This window comes from Suricata suricatta, chromosome 1 (genome assembly GCF_006229205.1).
Source record: "Suricata suricatta isolate VVHF042 chromosome 1, meerkat_22Aug2017_6uvM2_HiC, whole genome shotgun sequence".
In the NCBI taxonomy this organism is placed as follows: domain Eukaryota; kingdom Metazoa; phylum Chordata; class Mammalia; order Carnivora; family Herpestidae; genus Suricata; species Suricata suricatta.
The window spans coordinates 132717535-132737758 of record NC_043700.1 but is presented as its reverse complement, the minus strand read 5'-3'; the positions used below and the strand labels follow the sequence as shown (position 1 = coordinate 132737758).

The window sequence follows — 20224 nt, the reverse complement described above, 5'->3', positions numbered from 1 at the left end:
GCCAGAATCCAGGCGCTTAACTGACTGAGCCACCCAGGTGCCCCATTAATTGACTACTCTATAGTGTAATAGGAATCAATCTAATTAGAAGAAGAAAAGGTACAAGATAATAAAATCCTGATTTTGGAATAAACAATGGGCATTGTGGGCATTATAGGTACAAAAACTATTTTTTAATGAAGAGATTTTATTAAACTGACTGATGCAGTTAAAGTTATCTTTAGAATAATGCACCAGGGTTAAGTGTAAAGAATAAATGAAAAGCAGCACAAAGAGCAAGTAATATTAAAAACAGAAGTATCTTGAGTATTAAGAAGATTTTTCAACAATTATAATGCAATTACTGGTTTCTAAAACATGGTAGTGATCAAACTTCTCAAAACTTTAAATCTTCCCAAGAATTTTATTTATTCAGCCCTAGATAATGAAGATAGCATCACTTTTAATGATGAAAGAATGGTATTCATCCTGTGAAAGGGTTTTCACTTTCCATCAACTGTCTTTTTTTAATATTTTAAAAAATGTTTTTAATTTATTTTTGAGAGACAGAGAGAGACAGTGCAAGCAGAAGAGGGTCAGAGAGAAAGGGAGATACAGAGTCTGAAGCAGGCTCCAGGCTTTGAGTTGTCAGCACAGCCCTAAGCAGGGCTCCAACCCACGAACTGTGAGATCATGATCTGAGCCAAAGCCAGACGCTTAACGGACTAAGCCACCCAGGCGCCCCCCATCAGCAAAGTCTTACTTTATGTCTCTAATTTTGGCTGCCTAGAAAATGTGACTTCTCTTTAATTTGACAGCTTCCAGGAAGAGGTAGCTGCATGGTGAGTCAAAAAAATCACACAACTTTCAGCCATGGGAGGGAGTTCCCGGAAGAGATGATCAAGCTCTCAGGTATTTGATTAGAGGACTCGCCACCAGGGAGGTGTGGTGGAAGTCAGGTCAGTGGTGGTAACAGTGAGTAAAGCGAACCTGGAAGAATAGGTCAAAGGCTGACTGTACATGCGTGGAGCTTAAATGCTATGCCAATTAGCTTACCTGGGAAATGGTAAAATTAGCCCAAGCTTTAAAGCTGTACGATAAAATGATCAGATTTCTGTTTTCAAAAATGTACGGCTGTGTCTAGACTGTGGGCAGTGGAGGTCTCCAGGTGGTCCCTGCAGGCTCAGAGCCACCCGGCCACACCGGCTGGAGGCTTGGAGTTCGGTCTGTCTCAGAAGCTGGCCCAGAGTTCAGTCTGCCCACACGCCCAGCAAAAAGGATGCCTCTCCTTCTGCACCGCACCAGGACCCCCAGAACAACTCTGTAATGAGAAAAGTCAAATGTCGGGAAAAGAGTCATCATGGAGATGACAAAAAGAAAACAGCTGAAAATCAGTCATGAGCCCACAAAGAGCACCAGCTCCTGGAGGTTCAAACCGTCGCCTTGACAGTCCAGATCTGCAATTAGTAAGAGCACACGTGGCAACATGTAAAGGTCAGAGCCCACACACTCTCTCACGATGAGCCACGACTAGAGGAAGATACTGAAGAAACGTTCATAAGAACAACGAGGAGGGCTTTGGGAGATTGAGGACCCTGAGACAGGCACCTCCTTTTCCCACTGGGGCCCTGCCTTTCCCCAGCTGCCTCCTGCAGCAGAGAGGTCCGCAAACCTCTGCGTGGAGAGAAGATCCCTGGGCTCCCTTGGGGCGTGGTGGTGGGGGAGTACTTTCCAAGCCAGATCAGTGACGCTGGAAAAACAAAACAAAATAAAACAATAAATCATGTAAAATCAGAGAGAGACAGAGATGGAGAGGGAATGGAACGGAAAGGGAGGAAAAACTATGGTGGAAATGTAGAGGATAAATTTGAGAGACAGGATAGGAAAAGTTAGGTTACTGTTCTACTATATCAAGGACCATTACCTGGAGATAATGGTGATGCCTGAACCAAAAGAGAATGAAGGGGAATAAAGTGAGAAAACATTTTGTTTTAATTTGGTTTCTAGTTAAAATACTGAACTAATTTGAACAATTACCATTGATATGCATATTTAAAGCTTACTTTCTTTTTTCCCATTTTTATCTTTTATCTCATATTTTCTAAACATTTTCTTTTTTTATTCAAGTATAGTTGACACACAACGTTACATTACTTTCAGATGTATAAAATAGTCATTCCACAAGTCTGTACATTATACTGTTTTCACTGCCAAGAGCTATAGAGAAGAGTTCCCTTAAGATTTTTTTGGGACTAAAACCAATTTTGAATGTTGAGGGGAAAATCCCATGTGACCACTAAATATCTAAATACTATTCTTAAAATTGAAATCTTAAAAAAAAAACCCTTGGTGTACGGGATAGAATCAAATTCCTTTAGGTTCTAATCCCAGGGTTTCCAGGTACAAAGCAGCCCTGAGGCCTTGGCCCATCGTCTCCTTTGAACCCTGGCTTCTAAGTGTTTGAAATAAAGGGCCTGCCATCTAAGGTCTCTGAATCTTAGCTAAAACGCATTACCAACCTGTTTTAAATTTAAAGTTTGATTTTTCTGTCCTAGGTTATCTTCTTGTAGCAGGCTTTAACATCTGGAAAATGAGAAGTAAATGCCTCCATTCTCCAATGGTATCTATCAATTACAGGACAGAAATGAGACGTTATGACATGCTCTAGAAATTATTCTGTGAAACATCTATATACTTTTTCTGGACATTTTTCTTATTCGTAAGCATAGCATGGTTCTCATTATATAAATTGGGGCTGGCGGGAGAAGGGAAAAGGGCAGCGAAGTCACACAAAGAGATGGGAGAGGAGGATACCTAGAAACAGGCTAAGTACCGACAGAGAAGGAGCTGCAGCACAGAAGCTGTGAGGGAATGAATGAAAGACAGAGAAATGATCGTCCAAGTACTTATCGAGGCAAACATTTGGTACATAATTTGTTTTTGATACAATTGTAATGAATGTCATTCTTCTCTGCGGAACAACACGCCAGATCTTTAGCACATCGCTGCTTGGTGCCCAGTGGGCAGCGAGTGCCCGATTGCCAATGCCACTTTTTAGCGCATGTTCATCTGCAGGATATTAAACAGATTGCCGTCCTTTTGATGTTTGTGAATATGAGTAGTAAATACCATATGATAGGACTCAATGGATTTGTTTCAGGAAAAAGAAAAAGACAAAGAGGAGGACAAAGAATGGAAGGAAGAGGAGGAAGAAATTTCTATCGCTCCTGAAAATGAAGGGGTCACCTGAGTAAGTCTGAAAGGATATCAGTGCTATGGAGATGAGTAGCAAGATGTGCATCTAGAAAAGAATGGTCATATACTAGTGCATCTCTAAATTTCTGTCATGGCTCATGACTAGGGAAATGACTCCCCAAAGAGTCTATAAACACTCTATTTTTCAGGAATAGAAAGTCCCTGGAGAATAAAGAATGGTTTTATTGTAGTTCGGAATCTTCCAAAATGTGCCTACTTTAACGCGCCATAAAAATTGTATGTGTGTATGAGTATGTGAGTGTGCACCAAATTATTTGTTGGCTAAGATAGAACTCTAACTTTCATAAAAAATTCACAAATTATCCCTTTTATTTTTATCTTGTTAAAAGTCAAAGTTCTTTGAGGTAGACAAAGTCCAAGAAAAGCTCTATAAGTTCCATGAGGCTAAAGGAACATTAGATTATAAAAACTTAGATCTTAATCTTGCTCCTAATGTGTTTATGCTTTAAAGTTTTTATTTCTTTGTATTAGATGGTGTTGGACAAGATGGTCTCTCAAGGTCTTTTTAGCTCCAGGATCTTCGGACATTGTGAAATAGTCTTAAAGTTTTCTTCGAAAACATTGCTTTTCAAAAATACTGAATTCTATGCAAATAATCATATTCCCCATATGATTTATCTCTTAAAATGTAAAACTATACATTTTTTGTATTGGGGAGGTGATTTTCTTGTTTTCGGGTTTTTTTTTTTTCTTTCTTCAATGTTCTTAACTGTGAAACTGAGCTGAAAGTAGAAATCCATGATCTATGTGAAATAGAGTTAAGGAGAAGTTTATTCAGTGAAATACACTTGAAGCCAGACAAAGAATATCTTATAACCAGAGAGAGAGAGGGGGAGAGAGAGCCTAATCACAGCTTCCTGCTCCAGGAGGTTTTTCCATCCTCTGCTCTGGTCATTTGGCTGAATCGATATAAAGGTAACAACAGGGAGGTAGAGATATGTACGTCGCCCACATCAGTTCAGAGAGCAAGCTAGACAGATCGGTTATCCTTATTTGCAATCCCTAGAACATTTTTGTTTTGGTTTTTGCCTAACTCATTTTTGAAGCTACTACTATAGAAATATATACTAAGTGTCTGTGTATTATTTTTAGCTTTGTAAGTTCTTTCCAAACTTGGATTTTCTATGATGCTTTAAAAACATATTTTAATATCTGAATGTAAGAAAGATTCATAGGTTGTTTGCAATAAACTGAAATTCATAGTTTAATAAAGGATTAACACGGGGCCCCTGAGTGGCTCAGTCTGTTAAGCATCCGACTTGATTTTGGATCAGGTCATGATCTTGCGGTTTGTGAGATTGAGAGACTCTGTGTGGACAGTGATGAGCTTGCTTGGGATTCTCTCACTCCCTCTCTGCAGCACCCCCACTCTTTCTCTCTCTTTCCCTCTCTGCCCACCCCCCACACTCACTCTTTCTCTCTCAAAATAAATAAATTAATAAACTTAAAAAATAAAGAAAAGTCTTTATCACTCTGTACTTTTTTCCCACCGAAGGTCAAGGTCTCCTTCTTTTTTCCTTTTTGTAAAATAAATCAGTTTTTTGAGGTCTGATATGATGATGAACTGTAATGTACGCTAAACACATAGAAGACAAGGATCACATGCAGTTTTACCAAGGCTCAAATAAATTGGGCTGTAAAGGTTGCTGATGGAAACTCTGGGGGACTATTTAAACATTAAGTTTATTAAATTGATTCTTTGTTTTGACTGAAACAATCAGAATAGAGAGCTGTCATTTTAGTGGGAGGTTAAAGTAGGTGACTGACTGAGATTATATTGTACTTACTCCAGACTTTGCTGGAAGATTACACTAGGGGGTCTTATTAGTTCATAATTTTTTAAAAAAGGGCACAGAAACAAATTTTCCATATCTAACAGTCATAGAGTTGGTTCATAATGTCTCACCTAAATGAGGATTGTTTAATGCAGTATTTATACTTAGGCATTGAGAACAAGGGCTGACCCATAAGAGAAACAATAGCTTCCCTGTAAGCATGTGGATACTACTATCAAACTGATAATACAAGCACCAGAAATTAGGCACAAACAGATAATAATTTAGAATTCTCTATGGGGCCAAGATAGAAAGTGGCTTATCCTTCTAGGTTGGATGTATATGGCTGCCACTCCAGTAGCCAAGCTAGAAATGATTTAGTGGGTTAGTGCTGCTTTACATGGATACTACATAGGGTGTCTTTAGATTTAATAATACGGCTTGTTTCTCTTTGGATACCTTTAACATTCCTTTCCCTTCATGGCCTTTGTTTCTTTCATTTCTTTTCCTCCTTACTTACCCTGCACCGCTCTGCAGGGCTGTCCTTAATTTACAAACTGTTAATCTTTGGAAAACAGTACTAGAATTAGATTTTTTCCATTCTCTTGGTTAGTGTTTGAGCCCATGCTCTCTCACTGACACATATGCCTGACATTAAATGATGACTTGCTGTTTTTTATAACATGCATGCAATGAGAACTGATCATAATAACTTAACTATGTAGTTCTGCTTAGTGGCAATATCGAGAAATTATTAATTAGCTAATTTTATAATAGAATATACAGAAGCTCCTTTATAGCCTTGAGGCAAAGTACTGTAATTTACCAATATCATATACATTTAATTATGAAAATGAGACCTATAAAGGCAAATATATAAAAAAAGGAAAGTTGATAATCACAGGATTTTAATACTGAAGAAGTGAGAATGAGATGCTGAATTTGAGGGTTTGAGCCTGATTTTCTTATCATATATTTGTTTGTGACTTTTCATAAGGTCATTTGCAATGGGTCCCAGACTGAGAATTATGGCCAGATAAATGAAATGGGAAATTAATTTGTTTTAAATGACACTAGACATTATCATGTACTTCTCCAGCCTAATCACACAAATGACTTCAAATAAAGCTCATAGACCTTCTAGAGATGGAAACTGGCACACTCCATGCTAACAGACTGTAGAATCAGATTAACTTACTTAAACAAACTTTGGTTCTATTCCTTCAGAGTCTGAAGTACATTTTCCCCTCTTTTATAGATGTCTTGAGTTATAATTGACATGCAAAAATTGCACATAAAGTGTTCAATTTGATTAATTTTCACATTTATATTCACCCTTGAAACTATCACCATAACTAATATAATGAATATATTCATCTTCCCCCCAAATTTTCTTTGTGCCCCTTTGTAATCATGCTTCCTGCCCCTTCCTGCCAACTCCTCATCTTCCCATTTCCCAGGCACCCACTGACCTGCTTTCTATCATTATACAATGGTTTGCATTTTCTAGAATTGTACATAAATGGAATCAAACATATGAATATACTACTTTGTCTGGATTTTTTCACTCAGATAATAATTTTGAAAATCTATTTTTGTAGTGTGTATGTATGAAGAGTTGCTGGTAGTCTTGCACTGTGTAGACATACCATGGTTTGTTAACCCATTCACCTGTTGGTGGATACTTGAGTTATGTGTAGTTTTTGGCTGTAACAAGTAAAGTGATATGAACAAATCTTTGTATGAACATATGTTTTCATTTCTCTTGGGTATATTCCTAGGATAATATGATAGATGGATATTTGATTAAAAAACCTATTAAACTATTTTCTAAAATACTTGCACCATTTTGCATCTCTAGCAGACTCAAGTAAGAAATTCAGTTCTATACCTTTACCAATATTTGCTATAGTTTTATCTATTCAATTTTAGGCATTCTAATCAGTATGGAGTTATACTGTGATTCTTCAGAAAACACTGAGTTTTCTAATTGCACTGATTCATTATTTTAGCTTTATGTTCCCCTACTTTGTCATGATGTCTTATTTCTTTTATATATTGTTGGAATAATTGTGCTAAATTTTTGCTTAGAATTTTTGCATCTATATTCTTGCATCTATATTTACAAATATTTTCAAAGGGTATTGATCTGCAGTTTTTTCTTGTAATGTCTTTGTCTGGTGTTGGAATCGGGGTAATGTTGTAATCCTGTCCTCATAAAGAGTTTGGAAAGGTCCCTTCCTTTTTCTGTTTGCTGGAAAAGTTTATTAGAATGGGTATTATTTCTCCACTGTTGAAGACATTTGGACTTGGAGTGTTCTTTGGGGGTGGGGTAGGGAGTAAACTAGAAATTCAGTTTATTTGATTATAGGACCATTCAAGTTTTCTATTTTTTCTTGAGGTTTGATAGTTTGTGTTTTCCAAAATATTTGCTTATTTCATCTCTGTTGTCAAATTTATTGGCATAACGGTTTCATAATACTCCTTTATCATTTTAATATTTTTATGATATGGTGATATCACTCTCATTCATGTTTTTGGTAACTTTTGTCATCTTTCTCTTTTTTTCTATTCAATCTGGTTAAAAGTTTGTCATTTTGTTGATATTCTAAAAGAACCAACTTTGGTTATATTCAGTTTTGCTATTTTCTATACCATTGATTATTACTCTCAATTTTTTTCTTCTACCTACTTTGCATTTAATTTATATTTTATTCTCTTCAGAAATATATTTCTAAATATTATATTTATTTTATTTTATTTTATTGTTTAGAAGCTGAGATCACTGATTTTAAACCTTTTCTCTCTTCTAATAAAGGTTTTTAATTCTATGAATTTCTTCCTAAGTACTGCTCTAGTAATAAATAATGGAGTTTGATATGTTGTAATTTTATTTTCATTGAGTTCCAAGCATTTTCTGTTTTCTCTCTTTATCTCAGGGATTATTTAAAAGTTCATTATTTAGTTTCCAAATATTTGGAAAATTTCTAGAACTCTATTGATTTATGATTCCAATGTTCTCAGACAGCATCTTTATATAAAATTCTTTCAAATTCATAAAGTCTTGGTTAATGTTCTCAGTGAAGTCTATCTTGGTAAATGTTTCATATAAACTTGAGAAGAGTATATATATTCTATTATTGGGTAGTATTTTGTATTAATGTTAATTCAGTTGTTTGATAGTATTGTTCAAATATTCTATATCTTATTAAAATGTTTACTTGTTTTATCAAATGTTGAGGAGGCGATGTGCTTGTAGATTTGTTTTTTCTTTCAGTTCTATCAGATTTTGTTTCATGTATTTTGAAGCTCTATTATTAGGTGCATAAATATTTAGGATTGTTATATCCCCTAGATGAAGTGACCCCTTTACCATTGTAAATGATCTTGTTTTTCACTGGTAACATTATTTACTCTGAAATTTACTTTCTGATTTTAATATAGCCACTTTGACTTTCTTTTTGTTATTATTAGCATGGTATTTTTGTATCCTTTTTATTTTTAACTAATTTTTTCCTTATATCTAAAATATTTTCTTGGAGGAAGTATTATTTCAGTCTTTTTTAATCTAATATGATAATCTTTCTTTTTGATTGAGACTATTTATATTAATATGCTTATTGATATAGTAACAGTTAAATATATTTCCTGCTATTGTTTTCTATTTTTATATCTATTTTTTCTGTTTCATTCTCTTTCTATCTTCTTTTGGATCAACTGAATGCTTTTATAGTTTTAGCTTACCCTTAATTTGTTTATTACTTATAACTTTTTGTTTCATTATTTTAAGATGTAGAGTATGCATCTTTAATTATCAGTATAACTTCAAATAGTTATAACACTTTCCATATAGTATGTGAGCATTATACTATTACACTTCGATTTTCCACTTTCAATTTTTTTGCTATTTTTGCTTTCTTTTACATATGCTTAAAATCTGTACTATAATATTATTTTTATGTGAGCAGTCAATTATTTTCTTCTACTTGAGAAAACATTTATTGTAGTATTCCACAGTGTTGGCCCCCATCATATATCCAGTTAAGGTAATTAAATAAAAAGGTAAGATATAAGAAATATAGTTGAAATCATAAGATACTTCTTAGTGTGTCAACATCGAATATATACTTAAGTTTTAAATACTTTATCTTTTAGAAAGAGTTCTTCCTGGTAATAACATGCATATTCACTGTCCAAAATGATACACAAATGTTTATCTTAAAATATTTATCTATGTCATGGAACACCTAAGACTACTACTACGCTTCTTACAAGCTTATTTTATAAAATGGGTTATTTTATATGATATGAGAATGTAGTTATACATAGTAGATACATAAAATGGAGAGATGTTTTTCAAATGGAAAAGTACTTTTACTTATAAGATCTACACAGAACATCATATAATTAGTGGGATAATGTAAAATGTCTGAAGAATTTTAATTTGGCAAATATTTTCCAGGACAACATCTAAGCTATGAGAATATTAAATGTCTATTTGCAAGAACCTATGTTCCCATTAAACATTCAGATACTGTGGTGGCCCTAATACATACAAAAGAGGACTTGGGGGATCTGCTACAAACAACAACAACAGCGAGAAGTCCCTCAGTTTTAGAAGCTAGTTACACCTCTTATCGTGTGTGTGTAGCACAGAGGACCAAATCTTTGTCCATAAGTGTTAGAAAATATTTGACAAAATATTCCACAGTCAGAATCTGAATATCCTGTATCTTAGAAGGCATGGAGCAGGATTTTATGACAATAGAGGGGTTGATCCTTAGGGTAGCGGGCCCAACCTTAATGGTTGATGTTAAAGAACACACCACATTTTATAGTGTAATTTATTCATTTCAACCACAGATCTACTGTTACAGTTCCCCATTAGTTATGTAGCAACTGGTTTATAAATAAAATCAGAGTCTATGATAGTTTCATCATATAAGAGACAGAATTGCCAGATTCTTTCATTACATGAAAAGCTCACATCTGGGGCATCCACGCTTGGTATTATTATGGTACACCTGAGATGTACCTTGCTCGAATTAGAATTATCATGCTACTCACTATAAAAAAGCCCAAGGGCAAACTAGAAAAGATAATAGGATCACTGCTTTCAGGAGTCAGAGTTGTAACCCAACCCATGGACTTCATCACAGCTTTCCACCAGGTAGAATAACGAATTTCACTTTCTGTGGCCTTTGATCTGTGGTTCAAACCGTTCCATAATGACAACTGACAAATCCTCAGGTTTAAGACCAAACGCCCACCCCTTCTGCAGCTCCTGCTGCCATGGCAGCTCTCAGTGCAGTTGTTTTGGGCATAAAGGGCTTTATTACGGGAATATGCAGAAAGTCTGCTTGTAGTTGATTAAGAACTTTATTGTTGATCATTCTTCCATCTACCTGCAAATGACTGAGGGGAATTCCACAGTCATGGTTCATGGCATCGAAATTCTTGGGTTTGGAAACAAACAGTTTCTAATGCAGCAAAAGCAATATGATTTTTATTGGTAAACTGAGTAAGGCCACAGATTATTCCTCTTGCAGTGGGCTCCCAGTAAGGTGCATATAGCCCTGAAAAAGCTGGGACAAAGTAGCAGCTATAAGAAGTACCTACATCTCTAGCAAGTACTTCAATTTCTTCTGAGGTGTTAATAATTCTAATATTGTCTCTTAACCCAGTGAATAACAGCACTGGCTATAGCAACAGAACCTTCCAGTACATAACATGCTGGCTTGTCTCTGCCTAGTTGATAATCCCTGTGGTCAGAAGGTCATGTTCAGAAAACACACACTTATGACCTGTGTTACACAGTAAGAAAAAGCCTATTCCATATGTGTTTTTGGCTTGTCCTTCTTGGAAGCATATTTGTCCTACCAATGCAGCAGACTGGCTCCCCAAGCACCCAGATATTGGCACCCTTTCCAAGGTCCCAGCTTTCATCAGGCCATAGATCTTAGAAGAACTCCATACATTTGGAAGAATGTCCATTGGAATTTCAAAAAAGTCAAAAAGCCATTTACCCCATTCCAAAGAATGGATGCTGAAAAGCATGGTCCTACTTGCATTTGTTACATCTGTACAACTGACACCTTCATTTACTCCTCCTGTCAAACTCCAAATAAGCTATGAGTCAATGGTACCAAAAAGAGCTCTACCTTCTTCAACAGCCTTTTGAACTATTCTCATATTGTCAAGAATCCAACGAAGTTTCACTGCACTGAAGTAAGTGCTAAGTGGTAGGCGGGTCTTGGCCTTTACAAAGTTACTATTTCCTGGATATTTTTAAATTAAGATTTTCAACAGTAGGCTGGGTTCTTAGATCAAGCCACACTACAGCATTGTAGAGTGGCTCTTCAGTTAACTTGTCCCAGATTATTGTCATTTCATTTTGACTGCTGACCCCAATAGCTTTTATGTTGGATATATCAATGTTCAGTTTACTAAGTTTGTCACACGTTCTCTCTATACACTCATAGACAGACTGAAGGATTTCCTTAGGGTCTTGTTCCACTCATCCTTCTTTTGGTAACTCCTGTGTTAATTCCACTTGATGGTAACCAAGTATATCCGTTGTTTTTGAATTGAAAACCAGAAAGCAAGTGGAATTAGTTCCCTGGACCACTGCTCCCACCAAAGGCCCCACAGCTGCTTTCTTCAGGGATGCCATGAATAGGGATGCCTATTGATTATAGGTCAGCTCAGGGGCTCTAGTGCCATTTCCCAAGTGATGAAGGTGTTCCAGGGGGCGGGGCATGCAATACTTTAGAAACTTTCGGAGGGTCAGGAGGGTCAGGAGCGTCAGGAACGCTTGCACAGTGGCTGCCCTTGCTCAACCAGAAGCTATGGAGGTAACGCTTGACCTTTAACTGGCTTGCACCTGCTCACCCTACTCTTTTAGTGTAAACCCCGCCCTCAGTCACTCAATTACCTTTTAAGGAGATTTAAGCTACAAAAGGGTCATGTATTTACCTACATAATTACTATTTCCAGTGCTTTTCATTTGATTCTGTAGATTCATATTTGTGTTATCATTTTCTTTCTGCCTGTAAAGGTTTCCCTCAGCATTTCTTCAGTGTGGGTCTGCTGGAAATAAATTCTTCCAACTTTACAATGTCTGAGAAGTATTTCATCCTAATATTTAAAGGGTTTTTGTTTGCATATAGAATTTCATGTATTTCAACTCTTTTTTTGCATATAGAATTTCATTTATTTCAGCTCATTATTGTTATCTTTTCTATGGTTCATTTTAGATAGTTTCTAGTGCTATATCTTCAAGTTTGCTAATCTTTTCTTCTCCAATATCTAATGTGCTGTTAATTAATCCTCTATATTTTTCACCTCATACTTCCCAGAAGTTCAATTGGAGTTTTAAAATATTTACTTAAGTTCTTGAATATATGGAATAGTTGGGATAACTTTTAGTTATATATTCTACTAAATCTAACATCAACGCCAGTTGTTCAGTTTTGATTAATTTATCTTCTTATTAGGACTGGTATTTCCTTGCTTCTTTACATGCCTGGTAATTCTTTATTAGGTACTAAGCATTATGAATTTTACCTGGTTGAGTTGCTGGATATTTTGTGTTTCTATAAACCTTGAGCTTTGTTTTGAGATGCAGTTAAATTAGTTGGAAAGAATTTAATTTTTTGGTGTCTTTCCTTTCAGATTGGCTGCTGGAATAAGGACAGTGCTCAGTCTGGGATATTTATTCTCCTTTACTGTGATGAGATCCCTCAGTATAGGCTACTCAAGGCCCATGAAAAATGAGGTTTTCATGGCTGGTGGGAATAGTTCCGGTTCCAAACCCTGGGTAAACACTGTTTATCTTTACTGGACACTGGTTTTGTTTGTTTGTTTATTTGTGTTTTTTAATGTTTATTTTTGAGAGAGATTGAGAGAGAGAAAGAGAGAGAGAGAGAGAGAGAGAGAGAGAGAGAGAGAGAGAGAGAGAGAGAGAGAGTCTGCACATGTGTCAGGAAGGGACAGAGAGAACTGGATACAGTGGATCCAAGGCAGGCTCTGTGCTGAGAGCAGACAGCCCAGATGCAGGGCTTTCACTCAGGAACTGTGAGATTATGATCTCAGCCTAAGTCAGACATTAACTGAGTGAGTCACCCAGGTGCCCCTACTAACCACTGTTAATCCTTAATCTTTTCATATACATCCTTCCCCAGACTCAACTAGTTTCCTCATAGACATGATTGATCAATACTGAACTGAATTCTCGGGGGGCACCCTCTGAAGATCTCCAGAGTTCTTTTCCTGTACAACTCTTTTATTTTCAATACCATGTCTTGTATTCTCTAGATGTCTTCATCTGTCTGGATGCTCAGCTCTGTCTCCTCACTACAGGGCTTTTACTGAGCTCCACCTGGGTTTCACCTCCCAGTGCTTTGGCCTCAGAACTCTCTCAAGGAAATAAGCTGAGAGTCATAGTACCCATGCCATTTGCTTCTTGCCACTTAGGGATCACTGCCTTTCATTGCCTGAAATCCAGCATCTCGTGAACTGTTGTTAAATATTTTTGAATTCTGTGAACAATTTCATATATTTTGTCCTTTTTAAAAATTGTCTCTCATGTCAATGTGGGTATAGTTACCCTGTTATTCTATCTTAGCTAGCCACAATAGAAGTCTACTAGATAGAAGTTTAAATTTTCAGATTGATTGGAAAACTGGTGAATAAATATTCATTTACTCACTAATTAAAATTAATTAAATATCCACTCAATAAATGGCAATTTTCTGTATTAGGTCATAGATTATGCTTTTGAGTTATCATAAAGATGAAGTTCATTTATCTCTAATGAAGCCAGCAGAACAAGAGAGAAAATAACATAAAAATCATCAATAGTATTGCTGTTTTACTATTTTAGCTGGATCACAGTTAACCATTTAAGTAAACCCCTCAAGAAGTTTTTTGAAGTCAGAAAAGCAAAATTAGCTACCAGACTTAATTTGAATAGTAGACGGTTGAAATCAACAGAAGATGGTACAGATTTTCCTGATCATATCTTTGTTTTGATTTAAAAATTCTACCAGAGATTTTTCTAAGCAACAATTTAGAGGCACCACTTACCACTATGCCAGTTTACCATACTATGAATTTGCTTGAAAAAGATTGTTTTTAATTTTATAATGTTTTTTTCCTCCTAAGAGCTTGATAATAGTAAACATTATATGTATAGATTAATCTACACAATAGAAAGATTTGACCCAAGGTTTTTTCTCTATATCCCACATCCCTTGCCACACCAATATATATAGACAAACATTCCCAATCCCTGTAGTTTTTAAGTCTAGGATACTTTAAGCATTTTGTCTTTAATACAAGTAACTTATTTGGAAAGGCATCAGTTTCTGCTTATAAAAGCAACTACATATTCGTTTATGTGTTAGTTTCAATTTATTGGCTACTAAATTACAGCCACTAAATAATCAAATAATAAGTGTCTTAATTTCATTTAGAATGAAAAGCTGACCAGATTGATTTAACTTTCATAGAGTAATTGCAAACTATTGATGGATAAACCAGAGCTGACTAACAATGCTTTATTTTTTTAACTAAGAAACTTAAACTGATTCCACTATTTTTTAATTTCAAAAAAAAATTTAAAAACACAAAGCCTTTTGCTTGTTAGTCTATAATACTTCCCCTATTCTCAAATAAGCACCTCTGAAATAATCAGTGGCCATGTTGTTTGTGAAGACATTCAACTTTACAAGGTAATTGTTATTTCATTTTATTATATTCCATCCAAATGCAGATGCTTTAATGGTGGACACACTATTCAGAATAGTCCCACCAAAATCAAGCATTTCTTTTAAATGTTTTAAAATATAGGATTGTTAAAATTAGGGCTCTTAAACTAATTAACTTTCTATTATTATTTGTTTATCTTTCAAGCTACTCTTCTAGAATGCAATTATTATCTCATATAAAATCTTTTGAGAAATTACCAAACTGTAAAGTTTAAAATATATTTGTTCATTCAATTCAACTGTTTTGAGAGGTTGCTATAAGTTAGTTCTATTTTAGGCAATAATATTAGCAATGCATAAAATGTTCTTCTTGCCTTTATTACAACATCTAACTTAAGAACAGTCTGAACTAAATCTGCTCATCTATATTGACATATCTTCCTTTATATATCATGTTTTAGAAACCCATTCATTTAACTGTTATTTTTCCCCTGTTAAGCACACTAAATTATAAGTTCAATGAGGCCAAATATCTTGGTTGTTTTATTCAATCTTGTATCCTTAGTACTTAGAATAGTGCTTGAGGTGAAGCAGAAACTCAAAAAATATTTGTTGAATGAGATAATGAATGCCACTGTATGTGCCCCTTTATTATCATAAAGTCAAGATCATTTTAATTTTGATTGCTGGATGGGATATTGGTTATTCATTTTACAATCTAATATAATGAGATTGATGAATAGATAGAGGGATGGATAAATGAAAAAATATATGATAAAGTAGTACAGTAAAATATTAATTTAGAATCTATGTGGTAGATTCGATGTCAGTGATAAAGTTCTTTCAACTTTTTTGCATGCCTGCAATTTTTATAACAAAATATTGGGTAAATGTAGCAAATACAAAGCTGGCCAAGCTGCAAAGCATAGTTAATAGACCTCATTTCCTTCAGGTTCTTTTGTTTGTTTGAAGAAACAGTTAAAAGGAATAAAAGAGTCACTGTCAAATGTATGTTAATTTGAGAGATCCTGTAACAAAAAATCAGGTTAAAGTTGTTCATCTCAAGGGAACGATTAATTGTGAATCATTTTTACTAAATATTTGCAGTTTTATTGTAGGAATTTTCTTCTGTATTTTATAAACTCTGTAGATCCTAGGAAGCCAGCTGTGTCATTAACTCCTTGGCTTTAAACAATATGAGGCATTCAAGTATACTGCTACTCTTTTCAACCTAGAAAGAGTGGGAATCAGTTTTGGAAGTTTCAGTTTCACCAAATTTGGACTTACCTTGGTCTTGAATTTTGAGAGTGTGTGCCCTGATGATAAGGGTGTTGAATTATATAGTTTGTGGCCAGGAAATTTAACTTTTTTTTTTTTTAGATTGTGTCATAACCAATGCATCATCGCAGTTGGTAATCTTCAAAACACTGACGCATTTTTCTACATGCTGTTCCCAAATGTGCTGGACCAGCTGTTGAGAGCCATGCCATCCAATCGCCTGGAAGACCTCTTCTTGGACCACAAATCACCTAACGTAGTATCCCTCTTTGTTCTAATAAAGAATGGAAAAATTAAAGCAAGCTACCGTGGTTTATTACTCATGTTTTCTCTGTTAAGCATGGGCTGTGGGAATCACTACATCCACATTAGGAGGCCTTGGCATTCTAGGTAAGCACTCATAACAGACAGGTGAATGAGTTTAATATTCACAGCTATGAAAGTGATTTTATGAATGTTTGATTCTTGATATTTTTGATTGTGTGTGTGTGTGTGTGTGTTCTTTGTCATTTTCCCAGTGAAAATTGCCCTGACACTGTTCTCAATGTTAATGTATTCCTGCTTACATTTGACTTTGGAATATGTTACGGCTAATTATCATTACACAGGATGAAAGATCAGAGCCCCGAGTGAGGTGCTTGGATTTGGGAACAAAGGGAGGCCAATTCAGCATCTTGGCTGTAGGCCCAACAATTGTAATCAAACATCTTGAAACTGGTGGGGTCTTTGCATCCATTTTTTTTCTTTTTGTCCCTCACTTTTTAAAAGGGGGTAGGGGAATGGGGTTAAGGGTTTGAAGGGGCTGAAGTTTCCCCTTGAACATGATGTCAATATGTTGGCATGTCTCCTTTTATTAAGATGCCATCCAACTGATAACAAGTCCTGCTGTGTTTTACCAACATAAAAAATTAGACTGGAGACCGAGGAGCGGCAGGTGGCTTTTGGCACCAAGAAATAATCACACTTGATGTGGAAAGTAAAGTAAAAGGAGCCATCTGTTCACTGCAGGAGGACGTGAAAAATCACATTAACATATTGTCACTAACATCATGAAATACACAGTTAATAATAAATTTAGTTATCATGGCAAGTCGCGTTGGATACTTACTCTGAAAAATGCAGAATGTGAAAGATGCTCTTTCTTGCCCACCCCCATCTCTCTTTTTTTTTTAGAAAAAAAGATACAGACGTTAAATCTATCCTTGATGTGTGTGTGTGTGTGTGTGTGTATGAGAGAGAGAGAGAGAGAGAGAGAGAGAGAGAGAGAGAGAGAGAGAGAGAGAGATGGGGTTGGGTGGGGTAGAAAGTGTTTCATTTTAAAGCCTGGGTGTGGTTCATTGTTGCTGACTAAGTGAGCAAAAGAGCCCCTCATAAAGATAGGATGAATGACTTTTTTTATTCCATCTAACTATCATCCACCATGTTACTCTACTCCGTCTGGATGGAGAAAAAGAGATGTGGGAAAGAAAAAGGTTGTTTCAGTGATAACCCTTATGCAAGACCCAGAGGATGCAAACCTTTCTATGAAAGGCATGAGGGTGGCAGAGCACAGCCGCAGAGAAGAGTCGGATGGTGTGGTCTTTTCTTGAATGTCTAATGGGCATCGGAGTCTGCCTTTAGTTAGTGAAGTGTTCCTGCCACACATTTTCCTGGTGGATTTTGTGTGAGATGTTCTCTTCAAGAGAACGTATGTGTTAAAGCAATATGATAAGAATGTTCTCTTGCACTGTGTGTGTGTGGGTGCATGTATTATTCATATATGTCAAAGAAAAAGAAGCTACAGAAGCTGGAGGTCAAACTGAACTTGGAAAAGTGGAAGTTAGTGTTGCTAAGTTATTAGAGGCATGTTTACACTCCTCTTATGGTAACAGTGTGCTATCTAGTTTCTTATAGTCATTGTTGACTTACACTGTGAATTTGTGACTCGAACACATTATTACTATTGTTAATATCAAAGTCTCAGTCTCATATTTACAAAATTAGAGTTGTCATATAATAGAATCCTTGTTTATTTATTTAGTTTGTTCAAGTTTCTATTTAAGTTCTAGCCAGTTAACATAGAGTGTAATATTATTTTCAGGAGTAGAATTTAGTGATTCATCACTCACATATAACGTGCAATGCTCATTACAGGTGCTCTCCTTAATATCCCATCTAGCCCATCCCCCCGCCCCCCAGCAATCGTGTTTCTTCTCTATAGTTAAGAGTCTATTTTATAGTTTGCCTCTCTTTCTCTTTTTTCCCTTTCCCCTGCATTCATATACTTTGTTTCTTAAATTCCACATATGACTGAAATCATATGATTTTTGTCTTTCTCTGACTGACTTATTTCTCTTAGCATAATACACTCTAGTTCCATCCACATCATTGAAAATGGCAATATTTCATTCTTTTTAATGTCTGAGTAATATTCCATTTTATATATATGCTACATCTTCCTTATCTGTTCATCAGTCAATGAAAATTCCCTGATTTGGCTATTGTTGACAATGCCACTACAAACGTCAGTATTTTGTATCCTTTGGATAAATACCTAGTAGTGCAATGCTAGGTAGTTATGTTTTTAACCTTTTGAGGACCCTCCCTACTATTTTCCAGAGTGGCTGCACAAGTTTTCATTTCTACCAAGAGTGTAAGAGGGTTCCCCATTCTCCACATCCTCATAAATATCTATTGCTTTGTGTGTTGTTAAATTTAGCTCTTCTGACAGGTGTGAGGTGATATCTTGTTGTAGTTTTCTCATTTCCCTGATGATAAGTGATGTCCAGCATTTTTTTCATGTGTCTGTTAGCCATCTGTATGTCTACTTTGTATACATGTCTACTCATGTCCATTTCTTATCTGGATTATTTGTTCTTTGGGTATTTAGTTTGATAAGTTCATTATAGATTTTGGATACTAACCTTTTATTAGATATGTCATTTGCAAATGTCTTCTCCCATTCCAAAGGTTGCCTTTTAGTCTTGTTGATTCTTTCCTTTCCTGAATAACCAAGCCAGTAGTTATTTCCTGTTTGTGGTTGTTGGTATACTTCCAGTCATTATTGCGTTTGCTAGAGAGCAGCAATAGATGGATAACTTTAAAAAAATCTATATGATGGACATTTAGGCTCCTTCCATGTTTTGGCTATTGTTGACATTGCTGCTATGAACATTGGGGTACATGTGCTCCTATGCATCAGCACTTCTGTATCCCTTGGGTAAATCCCCAGCAATGCTATTGCTGGGTCATAAGGGAGTTCTATGGATAGTTTTTTGATGAACCTCCACACTGTTTTCCAGAGCGGCTGCACCAGTTTACATTCCCACCAACAGTGTAGGAGGGTGCCCATCTCTCATATGTTTGCACTCATAGGTCTAATAGGAAAACAGGAGAGACCTAATGGAGAACCAGGGGGAGCGGAGGAGGGAGAGAGAGTTGGGGAGAGAGAGGGATGCAAAACTTGAGAGACTATTGAATGCTGAAAATGAACTGAGGGTTGAGGGGGAGAGGGGGGAAAAGAGGTGGTGGTGATGGTGGAGGGCACTTAAGGGGAAGAGCACTGGGTGTTGTATGGAAAACAATTTGACAATAAAATATTATGGGAAGAAAATCTATATGCAATAATGTAATAACTTTGGAATAAGAATCAGGATTTTAGTTCCAACTCTGAGTCTCATTAGCTTTATAATATTTTACAAGTCAAATTACCTTTCAGCCCTTTCTTGTCAAGGGTGAAATTTAGGTAACCTCTAAAGAAACTTCCCCCTTCTAAAATCTAAAGATTTTTAAAAAAATGTTGTCCAATGACATTTGGTGTTTAGGGCTGACAACTTTCTTTCAGACAATGACTAGACAGGTTGTGATGTCATTTGGAAAGAGGTTTATTTTGTTGGGAGTAAGGGAGTGGTGGACTTTTCTTCTGTTATATAAAGACATTCTGTCACTAAGAATGACTGTTATCATTTATTCCTGACTTAGCTCTGGACTCTGCCACCTCACTTCAGTCTATTGTGTCTCATGAACGGAAATGGACATTTTTTTAGAAATGTTTTTTTAAAATGATACAATTAATATTCTCTTAGATGTTCTGGATACAGAATCGACTGTCCATGGACGAAAAGCCACAAGCCTGTTAATGTTCTCTGTATCTTGGCTCATATGCTGTTTCACCTTCCTGGATCTCTTTCCTTCTCTCTTATACCATCTCTCTTCCAAATTCATTTC

At 35.9% G+C, this 20224-nt stretch overlaps 1 protein-coding gene across 1 annotated transcript; it reads right to left on the bottom strand.

Moving 5' to 3' along the window:
• Positions 1–10043: 10043 nt before the first annotated feature.
• Positions 10044–11703, bottom strand: GK2 (glycerol kinase 2). Its single transcript, XM_029926474.1, is given in 7 exon segments — positions 10044–10232; positions 10234–10288; positions 10290–10484; positions 10486–10709; positions 10711–10793; positions 10796–11312; positions 11314–11703. Coding segments are annotated over 7 exon segments (1653 nt in total).
• Between the last annotated feature and the right edge of the window lie 8521 nt (positions 11704–20224).